The sequence below is a fragment of the Ranitomeya variabilis genome, chromosome 1 (assembly GCF_051348905.1).
Source record: "Ranitomeya variabilis isolate aRanVar5 chromosome 1, aRanVar5.hap1, whole genome shotgun sequence".
Lineage (NCBI taxonomy): Eukaryota > Metazoa > Chordata > Amphibia > Anura > Dendrobatidae > Ranitomeya > Ranitomeya variabilis.
Window position 1 is genome coordinate 757,447,369 of NC_135232.1, and position 20,850 is coordinate 757,468,218.

General features: G+C 44.9%; 1 protein-coding gene across 1 annotated transcript in view; it reads right to left on the reverse strand.

The window, feature by feature from the left end:
• Positions 1-20,850, reverse strand: part of STK11 (serine/threonine kinase 11) — a 132,697-nt gene that overhangs the window by 64,578 nt on the left and 47,269 nt on the right. The window contains exons 3-6 of the mRNA XM_077271405.1: positions 20,245-20,334; positions 19,629-19,761; positions 19,402-19,538; positions 18,622-18,749 (exon numbers count right to left, since the gene is read on the reverse strand). Coding sequence (XP_077127520.1) covers positions 18,622-18,749; positions 19,402-19,538; positions 19,629-19,761; positions 20,245-20,334 — 488 coding nt within the window. The remainder of the gene's footprint in view (positions 1-18,621; positions 18,750-19,401; positions 19,539-19,628; positions 19,762-20,244; positions 20,335-20,850) is intronic.

Genomic DNA, 20,850 nt, shown 5'->3' on the forward strand with positions numbered 1-20,850 from the left:
GGAGGCCAGGCACCCACCGGTGAGCATTGTGCTGTTCCAATTTCACTATATATATATAATTGCCGTCTGTCACGGATATTCATTGGTCGCGGCCTCTGTCTGTCATGGAACTCCAAGTTGCTGATTGATTGGTCGTGGCCGATTTGCCGCGACCAATCAGCGACGGGCACAGTCCGGCGGCAAAATGGCCGCTCTTTACTCCCCGCAGTCAGTGCCCGGCGCCCGCTCCATATTCCCCTCCAGTCAGCGCTCACACAGTGTTAATTGCAGCGGTAACAGACCGCGTTATGCAGCGGGTAACGCACTCCATTACTGCTGCTATTAACCCTGTGTGTCACCAACTTTTTACTATTGATGTTGCCTATGCAGCATCAATAGTAAAAAATGTAATGTTAAAAATAAAAAAAAAACCCAAAAACCTGCTATTCTCACCCTCCGTAGTCCGCCGAGCCGCATGCGGCTGCCGCCATCTTCCGTTCCCAGAGATGCATTGCAAAATTACCCAGAAGACTTAGCGGTCTCGCAAGACCGCTAAGTATTCTGGGTAATATTGCAATGCATCCTGGGAACGGAAGACGGCGGCAGCCGCGCGCCATCGCCAGAGCTTCGGTGGATCCTGGTGGGTGAGTATATCACTATTTTTTATTTTAATTTTTTTTTTTTAACAGGGATAAGGTGCCCACACTGCTAAATACTGCGTGGGCTGTGCTATATACTACATGGGCAGTGTGATATACTGCGTGGGCTGTGTGATATACTGCGGGGGCTGTGCTATATGCTACATGGGCAGTGTTATATACTACGTGGGCTGTGTGATATACTGCGGGGGCTGTGCTATATACTACATGGGCAGTGTTATATTCTGCGTGGGCTGTGTTATATACTACGGGAGCTGTGCTATATACTACGTGCCCTGTGTTATATACTGCGTGGCTGCTATATACTGTGTGGGCTGTGTTATATAGTACGTGGGCTGTGTTATGTACTGCGTGGCCTGTATTAACGCATCGGGTATTCTAGAATATGCATGTATGTATATAGCAGCCACATAGTATATAGCACAGGCCACGTAGTATTTGTCTGCTATATAGTACATGCCTCCTATATACTACGTGGCCTGTGCTATATACAATGTGGCTGCTATATACATGCATACATACTCATATATATATATATAGGTCACCTTATTTTCACCTCACACCTCTCATTTTCACCTCACACCTCTTTCACCTCACACCTCTTTCACCTCACACCTCTTTCACCTCTCTCACCTCACACCTCTCTCACCTCACACCTCTCTCACCTCACACCTCTCATTTGCACCTCAGTATATACGTTTGTCATCCCCTTATATATAGTATACACCTGTATGTCATCTCCTGTATATAGTATATACCTGTATGTCATCTCCCCTGTATATAGTATATACCTGCTGTATGTCATCTCTCCTGTAAATAGTATATATCTGCTGTAGGTCATCTCCTCCTGTATATTGTATATACCTATGTGTCATCTCCTCCTGTATATAGTATATACCTGTATGTTATCTCTTCTGTATATAGTATATACCTGTATGTCATCTCCTCCTATATATAGTAATACCTATATGTCATCTCCTGTATATAGTATATACCTGTATGTCATTTTACCTGCTGTATGTCATCTCCTCCTCTATATACCTATGAGTCATCTCCTCTTTTATATAGTATATACCTGATGTATGTAATCTCCTCCTGTATATAGTATATACCTGTATGTCATTTTACCTGCTGTATGTCATCTCCTCCTCTATATACCTATGAGTCATCTCCTCTTTTATATAGTATATACCTGATGTATGTAATCTCCTCCTGTATATAGTATATACCTGTATGTCATCTCCTCCTGTATATAGTATATACCTGTGAGTCATATGCTCCTGTATATAGTATATACCTGTGTGTCATCTGCTCCTGTATATAGTATATACCTGTGAGTCATATGCTCCTGTATATAGTATATACCTGTGTGTCATCTCCCCTGTATTTAGTGTGTACCTGTATGTCATCTCCTCCTGTATTAGACCTCGTTCACACATTATTTGGTCAGTATTTTTACCTCAGTATTTGTAAGCTAAATTGGCAGCCTGATAAATCCCCAGCCTACAGGAAGCCCTCCCCCCCTGGCAGTATATATTAGCTCACACATACACATAATAGATAGGTCATGTGACTGACAGCTGCCAGATTTCCAATATGGTACATTTGTTGCTCTTGTAGTTTGTCTGCTTAATAATCAGATTTTTATTTTTGAAGGATAATACCAGACTTGTGTGTGTTTTAGGGCGAGTTTTACGTGTCACGTTGTGTGTGTTGAGTTGCGTGTGGCGACATGCGTGTAGGAACTTTGTCGAGTTGCATGTGACAGGTTAGTGTAGCAAGTTGTGTGCAGCAAGTTTTGCGCATGGCGAGTTTTATGTGTGGTACGTTTTGAGTATGTGCAAGTTTTGTGTGAGGCAACTTTTGCATGTGTTGCAACTTTTGTGCATGTGGCAATTTTTCCGCGTGTGCAAGTTTTGCGTGTGGCGAGTTTGCCATGAGGTGAGTTTTGCACGTGTGGCTAGTTTTGCATGAGCCTAGTTTTGCATGTGGCGAGTTCTCCATGTGGCGAATTTTGCGTGTGGCGAGTTTTGAGGGGTGACTTTTGTGTTTCGACTTTTATGTGGCGAGGTTGGTGTATGTGTCGTGAAATGTGTGCTGAGGGTGGTATAGGTGTTCAAGCACGTGGCAGATGTGGCGCATTTTGTGTGTGTGTACATATCCCCGTGTGTGGCGAGTATCCCATGTCGGGGCCCCACCTTAGCAACTGTACGGTATATACTCTTTGGCGCCATCGCTCTCATTCATTAAGTCCCCCTTGTTCACATCTGGCAGCTGTCAATTAGCCTCCAACACTTGTCCCTTCACTTTTTCCCCATTATGTAGATAGGGGCAAAATTGTTTGGTGAATTGGAAAGCGCAGGGTTAAAATTTCGCCTCACAACATAGCCTATGACGCTCTCGGGGTCCAGACGTGTGACTGTGCAAAATTTTTTGGCTGTAGCTGCGACGGTGCAGATGCCAATCCCGGACATACACACACACATTCAGCTTTATATATTATATATTAGATAGATATATATATATATAGATAGAGATATATATATATCTATCTATAATATAACGCTGGGAGCGTCACTCTGTCCGAAGCCTCTATAGACTGCGCAAGCGCAAGCGCCGGCGCAGTCTGGACCGCACAGAGCGACGCTCCCAGGAGATCGCGGTATGCGTAAGCGCTGAACGCACACCGCGATCTCCACCGGACGAGCCAGGAGGCGGAGGGTGAGTATACTTACCTGACCCGTTCCACCGACGCACTTCCGGGCCGTGACTGTCCCCCTGATCCCGGAATCGGCGCCTGCGCAGTCCGCGCTTTCCGGCGCCATTTTCTTGAAGACACATTGCAGTGTCTTCAAGAAAATGGCGCCGGAAAGCGCGGACTGCGCAGGCGCCGACTCCGGGAGCAGGACCGAGAAAATGGCCGCACCCAGCACAGCCGCCGCGCCCAGCACAGCCACGCACAGCCGCCCACAGCAACGCACAGCCGCCGCACCCAGCACAGCCGACCATAGATGCCCACAGCCACGCACAGGCGCCCACAGCCACGCACAGCCGCCGCACCCAGCACAGCTGCCCACAGCCACGCACAGCCACCCATAGCCACGCACAGCCGCCGCACCCAGCACAGCCGCCCACAGCCACGCACAGCCGCCGCACCCAGCACAGCTGCCCACAGCCACGCACAGCCACCCATAGCCACGCACAGCCGCCGCACCCAGCACAGCCGCCCACAGCCACGCACAGCCGCCGCACCCAGCACAGCCGACCACAGCCGCCGCACCCAGCACAGCCGCCCACAGCCACGCACAGCCGCCCACAGCCACCGCACCCAGCACAGCCGCCCACAGCCACGCACAGCCGCCCACAGCCACGCACAGCCGCACCCAGCACAGCCGACCACAGCCACGTACAGCCACCCATAGCCACGCACAGCCGCCGCACCCAGCACAGCCGCCCACAGCCACGCACAGCCGCACCCAGCACAGCCGACCACAGCCACGTACAGCCACCCATAGCCACGCACAGCCGCCGCACCCAGCACAGCCGACCACAGCCGCCGCACCCAGCACAGCCGCCCACAGCCACGCACAGCCCACAGCCACGCACAGCCGCCGCACCCAGCACAGCCGCCGCACCCAGCACATCCGCCGCACCCAGCACAGCCATGCACAGCCGCCACAGCCACGCACAGCCGCCTACAGCCACGCACAGCCTCCTACAGCCACGCACAGCCTCCCACAGCCACGCACAGCTGCCCACAGCCACGGACAGCCGCCGCACCCAGCACAGCCGCCGCACCCAGCACAGCCGCCGCACCCAGCACAGCCGCCCACAGCCACGCACAGCCGCCCACAGCCACGCACAGCCGCCGCACCCAGCACAGCCGCCCACAGCCACGCACAACCGCTGCACCCAGCACAGCCACCCACAGCCGCCGCACCCAGCACAGCCGCCGCACCCAGCACATCCGCCGCACCCAGCACAGCCGCCGCACCCAGCACAGCCACGCACAGCCGCCACAGCCATGCACAGCCTCCGCACCCAGCACAGCCACGCACAGCCGCCGCACCCAGCACAGCCGCCCACAGCCACGCACAGCCGCCCACAGCCACGCACAGCCGCACCCAGCACAGCCGACCACAGCCACGCACAGCCGCCGCACCCAGCACAGCCGCCCACAGCCACGTACAGCCACCCATAGCCACGCACAGCCGCCGCACCCAGCACAGCCGACCACAGCCGCCGCACCCAGCACAGCCGCCCACAGCCACGCACAGCCCACAGCCACGCACAGCCGCCGCACCCAGCACAGCCGCCGCACCCAGCACAGCCGCCGCACCCAGCACAGCCGCCGCACCCAGCACATCCGCCGCACCCAGCACAGCCATGCACAGCCACGCACAGCCGCCTACAGCCACGCACAGCCTCCCACAGCCGCCCACAGCCACGCACAGCCGCCGCACCCAGCACAGCCGCCGCACCCAGCACAGCCGCCCACAGCCACGCACAGCCGCCCACAGCCGCCGCACCCAGCACAGCCGCCCACAGCCACGCACAACCGCTGCACCCAGCACAGCCACCCACAGCCGCCGCACCCAGCACATCCGCCGCACCCAGCACAGCCACGCACAGCCGCCACAGCCATGCACAGCCTCCGCACCCAGCACAGCCACGCACAGCCGCCTACAGCCACGGACAGCTGCCGCACCCAGCACAGCCACCGCACCCAGCACAGCCGCCGCACCCAGCACAGCCGCCCACAGCCACGCACAGCCGCCGCACCCAGCACAGCCTCCCACAGCCGCCTACAGCCACGCACAGCCGCTGCACCCAGCACAGCCGCTGCACCCAGCACAGCCACCGCACCCAGCACAGCCGTCCACAGCTGCCGCACCCAGCACAGCCGCCCGCACCCAGCACAGCCACGTCACATACAGCCGCCCGCACTCAGCACAGCCGCCCGCACTCAGCACAGCCGCCCGCACTGATGGGGGCGCAGGATGGAGCAGCACGTGATAGGATGGGGGCGCAGGATGGGAGCACATGACAGGATGGGGATGAGGATGGAGCAGCACATGACACGGTGGAGCAGCACATGACAGGATGGGGGCGCAGGATGGAGCAGCACATGACACGGTGGAGCAGCACATGACAGGATGGGGATGCAGGATGGAGCAGCACATGACACGGTGGAGCAGCACATGACAGGATGGGGGCGCAGGATGGAGAAGCACATGACACGGTGGAGCAGCACATGACAGGATGGGGGCGCAGGATGGAGCAGCATATGACAGGATGGGAGCAGCACATACCAGGATGGAGACCATATTCCAATATAAATGCTCGCCACCCGGGCGTAGAACGGGTTCAATAGCTAGTGTATATATATATATATATATATATATATATATATATATATATATATATATATATATATATATATATATATATATATATATATATATATATATATATATACACATATATATATACATATACATACATACACACAGTACAGACCAAAAGTTTGGTCACACCTTCTCATTTAACCCCTTCACCCCCAAGGGTGGTTTGCACGTTAATGACCGGGCCAATTTTTACAATTCTGACCACTGTCCCCCTTTATGAGGTTATAACTCTGGAACGCTTCAACGGATCTTGGCGATTCAGACATTGTTTTCTCGTGACATATTGTACTTCATGATAGTGGTAAAATTTCTTCGATATAACTTGCGTTTATTTGTGAAAAAAAGGAATATTTGGCGAAAATTTTGAAAATTTCGCAATTTTCCAACTTTGAATTTTTATGCCCTTAAATCACAGACATATGTCACGCAAAATACTTAATAAGTAACATTTCCCACATGTCTACTTTACATCAGCACAATTTTGGAACCAAAATTTTTTTTTGTGACGGAGTTATAAGGGTTAAAAGTTGACCAGCAATTTCTCATTTTTACAACACCATTTTTTTTTAGGGACCACATCTCATTTGAAGTCATTTTGAGGGGTCTATATGATAGAAAATACCCAAGTGTGACACCATTCTAAAAACTGCACCCTTCAAGGTACTCAAAACCACTTTCAAAAAGTTTATTAACCCTTCAGGTGTTTCACAGGAATTTTTGGAATGTTTAAATAAAAATAAACATTTAACTTTTTTTCACACAAAATTTATTTCAGCTCCAATTTGTTTTATTTTACCAAGGGTAACAGGAGAAAATAGACCCCAAAATTTGTTGTACAATTTGTCCTGAGTACGCTGATACCCCATATGTGGGGGTAAACCACTGTTTGGGCGCATGGCAGAGCTCGGAAGGAAAGGAGCGCCATTTGACTTTTCAATGCAAAATTGACTGGAATTGAGATGGGACGCCATGTTGCATTTGGAGAGCCCCTGATGTGCCTAAACATTGAAACCCCCCACAAGTGACACCATTTTGGAAAGTAGACCCCCTAAGGATCTTATCTAGATGTGTGGTGAGCACTTTGACCCAACAAGTGCTTCACAGAAGTTTATAATGCAGAGTCGTAAAAATAAAAAATCATATTTTTTCACAAAAATGATCTTTTCGCCCCCAATTTTTTATTTTCCCAAGGGTAAGAGAAGAAATTGGACCCGAAAAATTGTTGTGCAATTTGTCCTGAGTACGCTGATACCCCATATATGGGTGTAAACCATTGTTTGGGCGCAGGGCAGAGCTCGGAAGGGAAGGAGCGCCATTTGACTTTTCAATGCAAAATTGACTGGAATTGAGATGGGACGCCATGTTGCGTTTGGAGAGCCCCTGATGTGCCTAAACATTGAAACCCTGTACAAGTGACACCATTTTGGAAAGTAGACCCCTTAAGGAACTTATCTAGATGTGTGTTGAGCACTTTGACCCAACAAGTGCTTCACAGAAGTTTATAATGCAGAGCCGTAAAAATAAAAAAATCATATTTTTTCACAAAAATGATCTTTTCACCCCCATTTTTTTTATTTCCCCAAGGGTAAGAGAAGAAATTAGACCACAAAAGTTGTTGTGCAATTTGTCCTGAGTACGACGATACCCCATATGTGGGGGTAAACCACTGTTTGGGCGCATAGCAGAGCTCGGAAGGGAAGGAGCGCTATTTTACTTTTCAATGCAAAATTGACTGGAATTAAGATGGGATGCCATGTTGCGTTTGGAGAGCCCCTGATGTGCCTAAACATTAAAAACCCCCACAAGTGACACCATTTTGGAAAGTAGACCCCCTAAGGAACTTATCTAGATGTGTTTTGATAGCTTTGAACCCCCAAGTGTTTCACTACAGTTTATAACGCAGAGCCGTGAAAATAAAAATTATTTTTTTTTTCACAAAAATGATTTTTAGCCCCCAGTTTTGTATTTTCACAAGGGTATCAGGATAAATTGGACCCCAAAAGTTGTTGTCCAATTTGTCCTGAGTACGCTGATACCCCATATGTGGGGGGGAACCACTGTTTGGGCGCATAACAGAGCTCGGAAGGGAAGGAGCGCCATTTGGAATGCAGACTTAAATTGATTGGTCTGCAGGCGTCACGTTGCATTTGCAGAGCCCCTGATGTACCCAAACAGTACAAACCCCCCACAAGTGACCCCATATCGGAAACTAGACCCCCCAAGGAACTTATCTAGATGTGTTGTGAGAACTTTGAACCCCCAAGTGTTTCACTACAGTTTACAACGCAGAGCCGTGAAAATAAAAAATATTTTCTTTCCCACAAAATTTATTTTTTGGCCCCCAGTTTTGTATTTTCCCAAGGGTAGCAGGAGAACTTGGACCCCAAAAGATGATGTCCAATTTGTCCTGAGTACGCTGATACCCCATATGTTGGGGTAAACCCCTGTTTGGGCACACGGGAGAGCTCTGAAGGGAAGGAGCACTGTTTTCCTTTTTCAACGCAGAATTGGCTGGAATTCAGATCGGATGCCATGTCCCGTTTGGAGAGCCCCTGATGTGCCTAAACAGTGGAAACCCCCAATTATAACTGAAACCCTAATCCAAACACACCCCTTACCCTAATCCCAACAGTAACCCTAACCACTCCTCTAACCCAGACACACCCAACCCTATTCCCAACCGTAAATGTAATCCAAACCCTAACCCTATCTTTAGCCCCAACCCTAACTGTAGCCCTAACCCTAGCCCCAACCCTAGCCCTAACCCTAGCCCTAACCCTAACCCTAGCAATAACCCTAGCCCCAACCCTAGCCCTAACCCTAGCACCAGCCCTAGCCCCAGCCCTAGCCCCAGCCCTAGCCCCAGCCCTAACCCCAGCCCTAACCCCAGCCCTAACCCCAGCCCTAACCCCAGCCCTAACTCTAGCCCTAACTCTAGCCCTAACCCTAACCGGAAAATGGAAATAAATACATTTTTCAATTTTTTAATTTTTCCCTAACTAAGGGGGTGATGAAGGGGGGTTTGATTTACTTTTATAGTGGGTTTTTTAGCGGATTTTTATGATTGGCAGCCGTCACACACTGAAAGACGCTTTTCATTGCAAAAAATATTTTTTGCGTTACCACATTTTGAGAGCTGTAATTTTTCCATATTTGAGTCCACAGAGTCATGTGAGATCTTGTTTTTTGTGGGACGAGTTGACGTTTTTATTGGTAACATTTTCGGACACGTGACATTTTTTGATCACTTTTTATTCCGATTTTTGTGAGGCAGAGTGATCAAAAACCAGCTATTCATGAATTTCTTTTGGGGGAGGCGTTTATACCGTTCCGCGTTTGGTAAAATTGATAAAGCAGTTTTATTCGTCGGGTCAGTACGATTACAGCGATATCTCATTTATATCATTTTTTTTATGTTTTGGCGCTTTTATACGATAAAAACTATTTTATAGAAAAAATAATTATTTTGGTATCGCTTTATTCTCAGGACTATAACTTTTTTATTTTTTTGCTGATGATGCTGTATGGCGGCTCGTTTTTTGCGGGACAAGATGACGTTTTCAGCGGTACCATGGTTATTTATATCAGTCTTTTTGATCGCGTGTTATTCCACTTTTTGTTCGGCGGTATGATAATAAAGCGTTGTTTTTTGCCTCGTTTTTTTTTTTTTTTTCTTACGGTGTTTACTGAAGGGGTTAACTAGTGGGGCAGTTTTATAGGTTGGGTCGTTACGGACGCGGCGATACTAAATATGTGTACTTTTATTGTTTTTTTTATTTTATTTAGCAAAAGAAATGTATTTATGGGAATAATATATATATTTTTTTCTTTATTTAGGATATTTTTTTTTATTTATTTTTTTACACATGTGGGGAATTTTTTTTTAACTTTTTTACTTTGTCCCAGGGGGGGACATCACAGATTATTGATCTGGCAGTGTGCACAGCACTCTGCCAGATCGACGATCTGCTGTGCAGGGCTGCAGGTTTACCAAGTGTCTGCTCTGAGCAGACACTCGGTAAGCCACCTCCCTCCCTGCAGGACCCGGATGCCGCGGCCATCTTGGATCCGGGACCTGCGGCGAGGAGGGAGGTAGGAGACCCTCGGAGCAACGCGATCACATCGCGTTGCTCCGGGGGTCTCAGGGAAGCCCGCAGGGAGCCCACTCCCTGCGCGATGCTTCCCTATACCGCCGGTACACCGCGATCATGTTTGATCGCGGTGTGCCGGGGGTTAATGTGCCGGGGGCGGTCCGTGACCGCTCCTGGCACATAGTGCCGGATGTCAGCTGCGATATGCAGCTGACACCCAGCCGCGATCGGCCGCGCTCCCCCCGTGAGCGCGGCCGATCGCGTATGACGTACTATCCCGTCGGCGGTCATACGGGCCCACCCCACCTCGACGGGATAGTACGTCAGATGTCAGGAAGGGGTTAAAGATTTTTCTGTATTTTCATGACTATGAAAATTGTACATTCACACTGAAGGCATCAAAACTATGAATTAACACATGTGGAATTCTATACTTAACAAAAAAGTGTGAATCAACTGAAATTATGTCTTATATTCTAGGTTCTTCAAAGTAGCCACCTTTTGCTTTGATGACTGCTTTGCATACTCTTGGCATTCTGTTGATGAGCTTCAAGAGGTAGTCACCGGGAATGGTTTTGACTTCACAGGTGTGCCATGTCAGGTTTAATAAGTGGGATTTCTTGCCTTATAAATGGGGTTGGGACCATCAGTTGTGTCGAGCAGAAGTCTGGTGGATACACAGCTGACAGTCCTACTGAATAGACTGTTAGAATTTGCATTATGGCAAGAAAAAAGCAGCTAAGTAAAGAAAAACGAGTGGCCATCGTTACTTTAAGAAAAGAAGGTCAGTCAGTCCGAAAAATTGGGAAAACTTTGAAAGTGTCCCCAAGTGCAGTGGCAAAAACCATCAAGCGCTACAAAGAAACTGGCTCACATGAGGACCACCCCAGGAAAGGAAGACCAAGAGTCACCTCTGCTTCTGAGGATAAGTTTATCCGAGTCCCCAGCCTCAGAAATCGCAGGTTAACAGCAGCTCAGATTAGAGACCAGGTCAATGCCACACAGAGTTCTAGCAGTAGACACATCTCTACAACAACTGTTAAGAGGAGACTTTGTGCAGCAGGCCTTCATGGTAAAATAGCTGCTAGGAAACCACTGCTAAGGACAGGCAACAAGCAGAAGAGACTTGTTTGGGCTAAAGAACATAAGGAATGGACATTAGACCAGCGGAAATCTGTGCTTTGGTCTGATGAGTCCAAATTTGAGATCTTTGGTTCCAACCACCGTGTCTTTGTGCGACGCAGAAAAGGTGAATGGATGGACTCTACATGCCTGGTTCCCACTGTGAAGCATGGAGGAGGTGTCATGGTGTGAGGGTGCTTTGCTGGTGACACTGTTAGGGATTTATTCAAAATTGAAGGCATACTGAACGAGCATGGCTACCACAGCATCTTGCAGCGGCATGTTATTCCATCCGGTTTGCGTTTAGTTGGACCATCATTTGTTTTTCAACAGGACAATGATGCCAAACACACCTCCAGGCTGTGTAAGGGCTATTTTACCAAGAAGGAGAGTGATGGGGTGCTATGCCAGATGACCTGGCCTCCACAGTCACCAGACCTGAACCCAATTGAGATGGTTTGAGGTGAGCTGGACCACAGAGTGAAGGCAAAAGGGCCAACAAGTGCTAAACATCTCTGGGAACTCCTTCAAGATTGTTGGAAGGCCATTCCCGGTGACTACCTCTTGAAGCTCATCAAGAGAATGCCAAGAGTGTGCAAAGCAGTCATCAAAGCAAAAGGTGGCTACTTTGAAGAACCTAGAATATAAGACATAATTTCAGTTGTTTCACACTTTTTTGTTAAGTATATTATTCCACATGTGTTAATTCATAGTCTTGATGCCCTCAGTGTGAATGTACAATTTTCATAGTCATGAAAATACAGAAAAATCTTTAAATGAGAGGGTGTGTCCAAACTTTTGGTGTGTATATGTGCGTGTGCGTATATATATATATATATATATATATATATATATATATATATATATATATATATATATATATATATATATATATATATATATATATATATATATATATATATATATATATATACACACATATATATATATATATATATATATACATACACACACACTCACTGGCCACTTTATTAGGTACACCTGTCCAACTTCTTGTTAACACTTAATTTCTAATCAGCCAATCACGTGGCGGCAACTCAGTGCATTTAGGCATGTAGACATGGTCAAGACAATCTCCTGCAGTTCAAACCGAGCATCAGTATGGGGAAGAAAGGTGATTTGAGTGCCTTTGACCGTGGCATGGTTGTTGGTGCCAGAAGGGCTGGTCTGAGTATTTCAGAAACTGCTGATCTACTGGGATTTTCACGCACAACCATCTCTAGGGTTTACAGAGAATGGTCCGAAAAAGAAAAAAAATCCAGTGAGCGGCAGTTCTGTGGGCGGAAATGCCTTGTTGATGCCAGAGGTCAGAGGAGAATGGGCAGACTGGTTCGAGCTGATAGAAAGGCAACAGTGACTCAAATCGCCACCCGTTACAACCAAGGTAGGCCTAAGAGCATCTCTGAACGCACAGTGCATCGAACTTTGAGGCAGATGGGCTACAGCAGCAGAAGACCACACCGGGTACCACTCCTTTCAGCTAAGAACAGGAAACTGAGGCTACAATTTGTACAAGCTCATCAAAATTGGACAGTAGAAGATTGGAAAAACGTTGCTTGGTCTGATGAGTCTCGATTTCTGCTGCGACATTCGGATGGTAGGGTCAGAATTTGGCGTAAACAACATGAAAGCATGGATCCATCCTGCCTTGTATGGAGCATCTTTGGGATGTGCAGCCGACAAATCTGCGGCAACTGTGTGATGCCATCATGTCAATATGGACCAAAATCTCTGAGGAATGCTTCCAGCACCTTGTTGAATCTATGCCACGAAAAATTGAGGCAGTTCTGAAGGCAAAAGGGGGTCCAACCCGTTACTAGCATGGTGTACCTAATAAAGTGGCCGGTGAGTGAGTATATATATATATATATATATATATATATATATATATATATATATATATATATATATATATATATTTATTTTATACAGCTCTGGCAAACATTAAGAGACCACCACATCAAAACCCAGTCATGGGCAGCCCAATCTCTCCACTCCAGACCTGAACCCCTCTGGAGTGTAATCAAGAGGATGATGGATAGTCACAAGCCATCAAACAAAGAAGAACTGCTTAAATTTTTGCGCCAGAAGCAGTGTGAAAGACTGGTGGAAAGCACGCCAAGACGCATAAAAGATGTGATTAAAAATCATGGTTATTCCACAAAATATTGATTTCTGAACTCTTCCCGAGTTAAAACATTAGTATTGTTGTTTCTAAATGATTATGAACTTGCTTTCTTTGTATTATTTGAGATCTGAAAGCACTGGTTTTTTATTACATTTTGACAATTTCTCCTTTTCAGAAAAAAAAAAAACACACAACAACATTTATTGCTTGAAAATTCAGAGACATGTCAGAAGTTTATAGAATAAATTAACAATTTACTCAAAAATATACCTATAAAGAGAAAAATCAGACAAACTGAACATTTTGCAGTGGTGCAATTTTTGCCAGAGCTGTATAGCTAAAACACACAACACAAAATAAAAAAAAATTATACCAATAAATACGCATTTGTATGCAAAATCAAAAATTTACCTCTTCATGACCCAGGGTAATTTAATTGTTTCGTTTTTCGCTCCTCTCCTTCCCAGAGCCATAACTTTTTTATTTTTCTGTCAGTATGGCCATGTGAGGGCTTATTTTTTGCCGGACGAGTTGCACTTTTAAACGACACCATTGGTTTTACCATGTCATGTACAAGAAAATGGGAAAAAATTCCAAGTGCGGTGAAATTGCAAAAAAAGTGCAATCCCACACTTGTTTTTTGCTTGTTTTTTTTTGGTAGGTTCACTAAATGCTAAAACTGACCTGCCATTATGATTTTCCAGGTCATTACGAGTTCATAGACACCAGACATGTCTAGGTTATTTTTTATCTAAGTGGTGAAAAAAATTCCAAATTATGCTAAAAAAACCAAAAAATAATTTGCACCATTTTCCGATACCCGTAGCGTCTCCATTTTTCAGGATCTGGGGTCAGGTGAGGGCTCATTTTTTGAGTGCCGAGCTGACGTTTTTAATGATACCATTTTGGTGCAGATACGTTCTTTTGATAGCCCATTATTCCATTTTAATGCAATGTCGCGGCGACCAAAAAACATAATACTGGCAATTCAAATTTTTTTCTAGCTACGCTGTTTAGTGATCAGGTTAATCCTTTTTTTTTTGATAGATCGGGTGACTCTGAACGCAGAGATACCAAATATGTGTACATTTGATTTTTTTTTATTTGTTTTATTTTGAATGGGGCGAAACGGGGGTGATTTAAATTTTTATATTTTTTTCATATTTTGCAAAACCTTTTTTTTAATTTTTTTTTTTTTTACTTTTGCCGTGCTTCAATAGTCTCCATGGGAAGCTAGAAGCTGGCACAACTCGATTGCCACTGCTACATAGGAGCAAAGCTCAGATCGCTGCTATGTAGTGGAATTACAGACTTGATATGAGCACCGACCTCTGGTTGTTATGCCGGCGCATCGCTGACCCCCGATCACGTGACGGAGGTCGGCGATGCGCTCATTTTCGGCCGGATGGCTGGAAGCGCAAGTTAAATGAAGCTGTCAGCGTTTGACAGCGGCATTTAACTAGTTAATAGAGGCGGGTGAATCGTGATTCCACCCGCTGCTATTGCAGGCACATGTCAGCTGTACAAAACAGCTGACATGTCCCGGCTTTGATGCGGGCTCACCAACGGAGCCCACATCAAAGCGGGGGTTCTGACCTCGGGACGTACTATCCCGTCCAAGGTCAGAAAGGGGTGAAACAAAACAAAACAAAAAAAGTACACGTTTAGTATCACAGAGTCCAGAATGGCCTGACTTATAAAACTGTCCCCAATAGTTAACCCCTTCAGTAACCTCCATAAAAAAAAAAAAATGAGGCAAAAAAGTATGCTTTGTCATCGTTCTTCCAAACAAAAAGTTAAATAAAACCGCGATCTAAAAGATGAATGTAAATAAAATCGAGTTCTCTGAAAATTCCATCTTGTCCCGCAAAAAGCAAAGTCATACAGCTCCATCAGTGGAAAAACAAAAAAGCTATAGCTCACAGAATATATCCGTGATAAATCAAGAAAGTACAAAAATAGTTTCTATTGAGTAAAAGCGACAAAACATGAAAAAATTATATAAATGTGGTATCGCTGTAACCATACTAATCTGAAGAATAAAGCTGTATTATCATCAATTACCACAAGGTGAACAGCAAAAAAAAAAAAAAAATTACTGAATTGCTGGTTGTTCATTCTGCCTCCCAAAAATCGAAATAGAAAGTGATGAAAATAAAAAAAGTTATATGCTCGAAAATGGTACCAATGAAAACTTTAAAAAATCATCCCACGAAAAACAAACCCTCACATGACTCTGTGGGCCAAAATATAGAAAAATTATAGCTCCCAAAATATGGTGATGCAAAAACTTGTTTTCGTGTGTGAAACCAGATTCATATTGGTTTTTAATGTTTGGCTGCTATCGCTGTAATGGAACAAACACGAAGAATAAAGTTGTTTAATTGCTTATACCGCACGAGGAACGGCGTAAACAATAAATAAAACCAAAAATAAAATCTGGGGCTAAAACAAAATTTGGGTGGTAAAAATGTAATTATTTTTTCTTCACTGCCTAATGGCATAAAATTCTGTGACACACCCGTGGTGTCAATATGATCACTGCACCCCTAGATGAATTCAAAGATGGGTGTAGTTTGTAAAATGGGGTCACTTCACCTCAGGGGCTCCCCCAGTGGGTCATGGCACCCGTAAACCATAGAGTAAAATCTGCACTATAATATGGCGCTCCTTCCCTTCCTATTCGCCTTTATAAAAATGAAAGCTTCTGGGCTAAAACAATTCCCAGTGGTATAAAATTTCTACGAGGCACACGTGGTATCAACACGCTCACTGCACCCCTAGATTAATTCATAGGGGGTGTAATTTGTAAAATGGGGCCACTTTTGGGGTGGGGGTGTTTGTGCTGTCATGGCACCTCAGGGGCTCTGCTAATGTGACATGGTACCCTCAAACCATTTCAGCAACATCTGAACTCCAATATGAGGCTTTTTCCTCTTCTGAGCTTTGCATTGTGCCTGAAAAGTAGTTTTTGACCACATATTGAATATTGGTGTACTTAGGAGAAATTGGTGACAAATTGCAGTTCAATTTCTCCCGATATCCCTTTAAATTAAAAACTTGGGGCCAAAACAACATTTTAGTGGAAAAATGGTAATTTTCCATGGACTCAGCCCAAGATTATACAATTCTGTGAATCGACTGATGCTTAAAAATGCTCACTAAACCCCTAGATGATTTCCTCCAGGAGGTGTATTTTCCAAAATAGGGGCACTTGTGGAGGTTTCTGCATGTTAGGGGCTCTTCAAATGTGACATAGAATCCACATTCTGTTCCAGTCAAAATTGCGCTGTACAATTCAATTGGCGCTTTTTCCTTCTGACCCCTCCCGTGTGCCCAAACAATAGTTTTCCCCACATACGGTAAAAATTACACAACAAATTGTATGGTCCCTTTTTTCTGTTTTCCTTGTGAAAATGAAAAATTTGGGGCTAAAGCAATATTTTTGAGGGAAAAAGTTTTCAAATTTTCATGGCACAATGTTATAAAATTCTGTGAAGCCCCTGTGGGTTTAAGGTGCTCACCACACATCTAGGTAAGTTCCTTGAGGGGTGTAGCTTCCAAAATGGGGTTACTTGGGAGGAAATTCCACGGTTTAGGCAAATCAGGGTGTCTGCAAACACGACATGGCATCCACTATCTATTCCAGCCAATTTTGCACTCCAAAAGTCAATTGGTGCTCCTTCCCTTCTGAGCCCTGCCGTGCGCCCAAACAGTAGTTTTCCCTCACATATGGTGTATCGGCGCACTCAGGAAAAATTGCACAACACATTGTATGGTCCATTTTCTCCACTTATCCTTGTGAAAATGCCAAATTCAGGGTGAAAATAACATTTCTGTGGGGAAAAAGTAAAATTTTCCTTTTTTTCTTCCACAATGGTGTAATTTCTGTGAAGCACCTGAAGGGTGAATAATAACATACTTAAATGTGGTTTTGAGCCACTTGGGTGCAGTTTTTAAAATGGTGTCACCTTTGGGTATTCGTCATCATATAGGCCTCTCAGTGTCACTTCAAATGTGGGGTGTCCTTAAAAAAATGGTTTTGTAAATTTTGTTGTAAAAAAAAATGAGGAATTGCTGATAAACTTTCAACCCTTCTAAAAAAAAAATATATATATATATATATTTATTTATTTATTTTTTTTTAAATGACACTGATGTAAAGTAGACATGTAGGAAATGTTATTTATTAATAATTTTCTGAGATATAATTCTCTGGTTTAAGGGCATACAAAACTAAAAGTTTGACAATAGCGACATTTTCACAAACAAGTTAAAAAAAATATTGACCTAAATTTACCACCATTTTAAAATACAATGTGTCATGAAAAATAATGTCAGAATCACTAGGATACGTTGAAGTAAACCTCAAAATGACACTGGTCAGATGTGTAAAATTTGGTCTGGTCGGTCATTAAGGTAAATACAGGCTCGGGGTGAAGGGGTTAATGATAATCAAGCAGTCTAAAACAGGTTGCTGATCTGCCGACAAACGAGCAAAACAGTCGTTCATCGGGTGAAATGATCTTTTGGTTTTCCAAAAAAAATAAAAATCATTGTTCTCTGCAGCACATCATCCTGTGTAAATACGAATAATGCCGCCAGGAACACCAGCAGCCTGTGCACACTTAAATGGGTATTCTCATCTCCAAGATCCAATCCCAACATGGAGTAAATGTAATATTAATAATAATAATAATATTAGCAAATACCTCCAATTAGAAATGTAGGATAGTTTTTATGATTTGTTAGGTCTTTCCTCATGTGCAGTGCATTGCAGGACTTTAGGTATCCATGGTTATGACCACTAGCAACTAGCTAACTATTACTATATCAGTGGTCGTAACCATGGATACCTAAGGTCCTGCAAAGCCTGCACATGAGGAATGATATCGCAAATCAGAAAAACTATACTACATTTCTAATTGGAGGTATTTGCTAATATTTTTATTATACCTATTACATGTTGGGATAGGATCTTGGAGATGGGAATACCCCTTTAATCTATCTGGTTGATCTGCAGCAGACATATCAGAAATGTTATCAAAACTGCAGCAAGCAGCCCAGTAAGTGATACATCCTTGAAATCAGGGTCTCTGCCCCTATATTGTGCTGCACTCAAACATGTTGCCGATAAGCAGTAGTTTAACGCTGTGCACTGTGAAGTGTAAATGTATCCTTACTTATCCTCAAAGCAGCACCTTTGTACTTACCCCTCAGCAAGTCAGATAGCAGCGGTCCACATTCTTCTGGAATCGAGTAGTCTCCCTTTCCAATATTCTCAAACAGTTTGTATATATTATCCCCTTCAAAGGGGTACAGCCCAGTAGTGATATTATACCTGTGAAGTAAGATAGGAGAAACATCATTTCTATGATGAACACCCTAATTCAATAAACTATTTTAACAGTGTTGATCCAGCAGGTCTTGAACATCAGTGTATTGGAGGCCTGACCCCCAGAACGCCTCCACCCAACCGATGCCTGGAGTTGTGGCCAGCATTCAGCACAACTGTGCACACGCTGTAGTGGCCGCTCTTGGGTACTGCAACTCAAGTCACTTCAATTCTAACTGAGCTGTAGTACCCAACAAGGGTCACCCGGCCGTATAAAAAAAAAATCCTCGGTCCACTTTTTTCTCGCTGGTCATCCTTGTGCTTTCTGTTTATTTACAGCAGCTATTAATCATTTACAGAACCATATACAGTTTCCCATGTTACAGAACTGCAATGCACCTGGAAAAGTCAGATACCATACTGTCTCTGTATGGCATCCGATTCTTTTTTTTTTCAAACGCATCGGATTTCAATGACATACGGTACATACTCTGTCATAGAAAAAACCCCAAACAGTCATTGAATAAAATTGGTCAGTGAGTGATCAGATAGCGCTCATCCGGTTAGACGGCGGTGTGCGCGAGCCATTAATATCATAAGCTGGGTTAGATGTAAGGCTCATAGCGAGGAGAGATACAATTCATAATAACAAACTCACAAGGTAACGCCTGCTGACCAGATGTCCACTTTGAACCCTGAGAAGGTGTCGAGGCCATTTGCAATCTCTGGAGGCTGAAAGGCAGGGGACCCCTGGCTGGTCCTGCAAGTGTCCCCCTCTGCGAATGGGTGCAAGGCCTGAGGGGAGAGAAAGGTTATTACCGTACTCCATAGTGCCCTACCTAACTGATGGCTTAGTTCTCAGAAGTGACTTCTCTACACCCTCACCTCCGCAACACCCAGATCTGAGATTTTGAGTGTCCCGTCTGTTGTTAGCAGCAGGTTGCCAGGTTTAATGTCTTTATGCACAATACCCTGACTATGAAGGTACTCCAGGCCATCCACAAGCTGGCAAAAATACCTTAGAAACAAACATAACAACAATCAGGTCTAGCAATAAATTAGCTTGGGATAACAAATGAACAGAAAAAAAACATAACAGATAAAATACTGAAGGCTTAGATCAGTGTTCCCCATCTCCGGTCCTCAAGAGCCACCAACAGGTCATGTTTTCGGGATTTCCTTAGTATTGCCAGGTGATGGAATTATTGCCTGTGCAGGTGATGCAATTATCACCTGTGCAATACTAAGGAAATCCTGAAAACATGACCTGTTGGTGGCTCTTGAGGACCGGAGTTGGGGGAACACTGGCTTAGATTGATGCATTTCAAACTCCAGTCCTCTCAGCCCCAGAAGAAATCAGGTCTTCAGGATTTCCTTAGCGTTTCACAGGTGATAAGATGATCATCAAGGCATGAGGGGCTGTGACGGCTGGAGTTTGGGAAACATTGCTTTAGATGTTAGAGGAAGAAGATAGGAAACAGGTTTGTTGCTGGGTACCTACCCATGTGCCTGAAAGATGGGAAATCTCTTCTCTGGTACACTGTCCAGCATCTCCTGCATTCCACACACACAGTACTCCATCACCATATACGTAGGTGTCCGATTAAGGAGTATGTAACATAAATAAAGTCAGGCTTTTATGCAATTATTTGTTAAAATATAGATAAATAAAGAACCACAATAGTATAAAAAATATCACTAGCAACTAAGTTCTGGTTAGAGGCAACAGGTTAAGTGGTTTCACTATTTGGATCTCTTAGCACTTCCACTAATATCAAGTTAGGAGCATCTGCAGCACATCTCGACATTTACGTCTGCTGGCAAAGACGTGGGTTTGCCCTTCCAACTCGCCATGTGTTTAGCAGGATGTTTGGAGCACGCTTAGCTGGGGAGATAGAGTGGCCATACATGTGTAAGTATGTGCTCTGTTTATACACACGTATGAATGTATGTGCTCTGTGCAAATATGTGTATATATGGTCTATAGATATACAGGTGTATTAAAAATGAGAGGATCAAGAAAAATTTGAATTTTCCAGTTTGCGCAGATTTTCAAGGGAAATTTGATTCACAGATAACTTTTTCTCCACTAATTAAATGTGCCTTA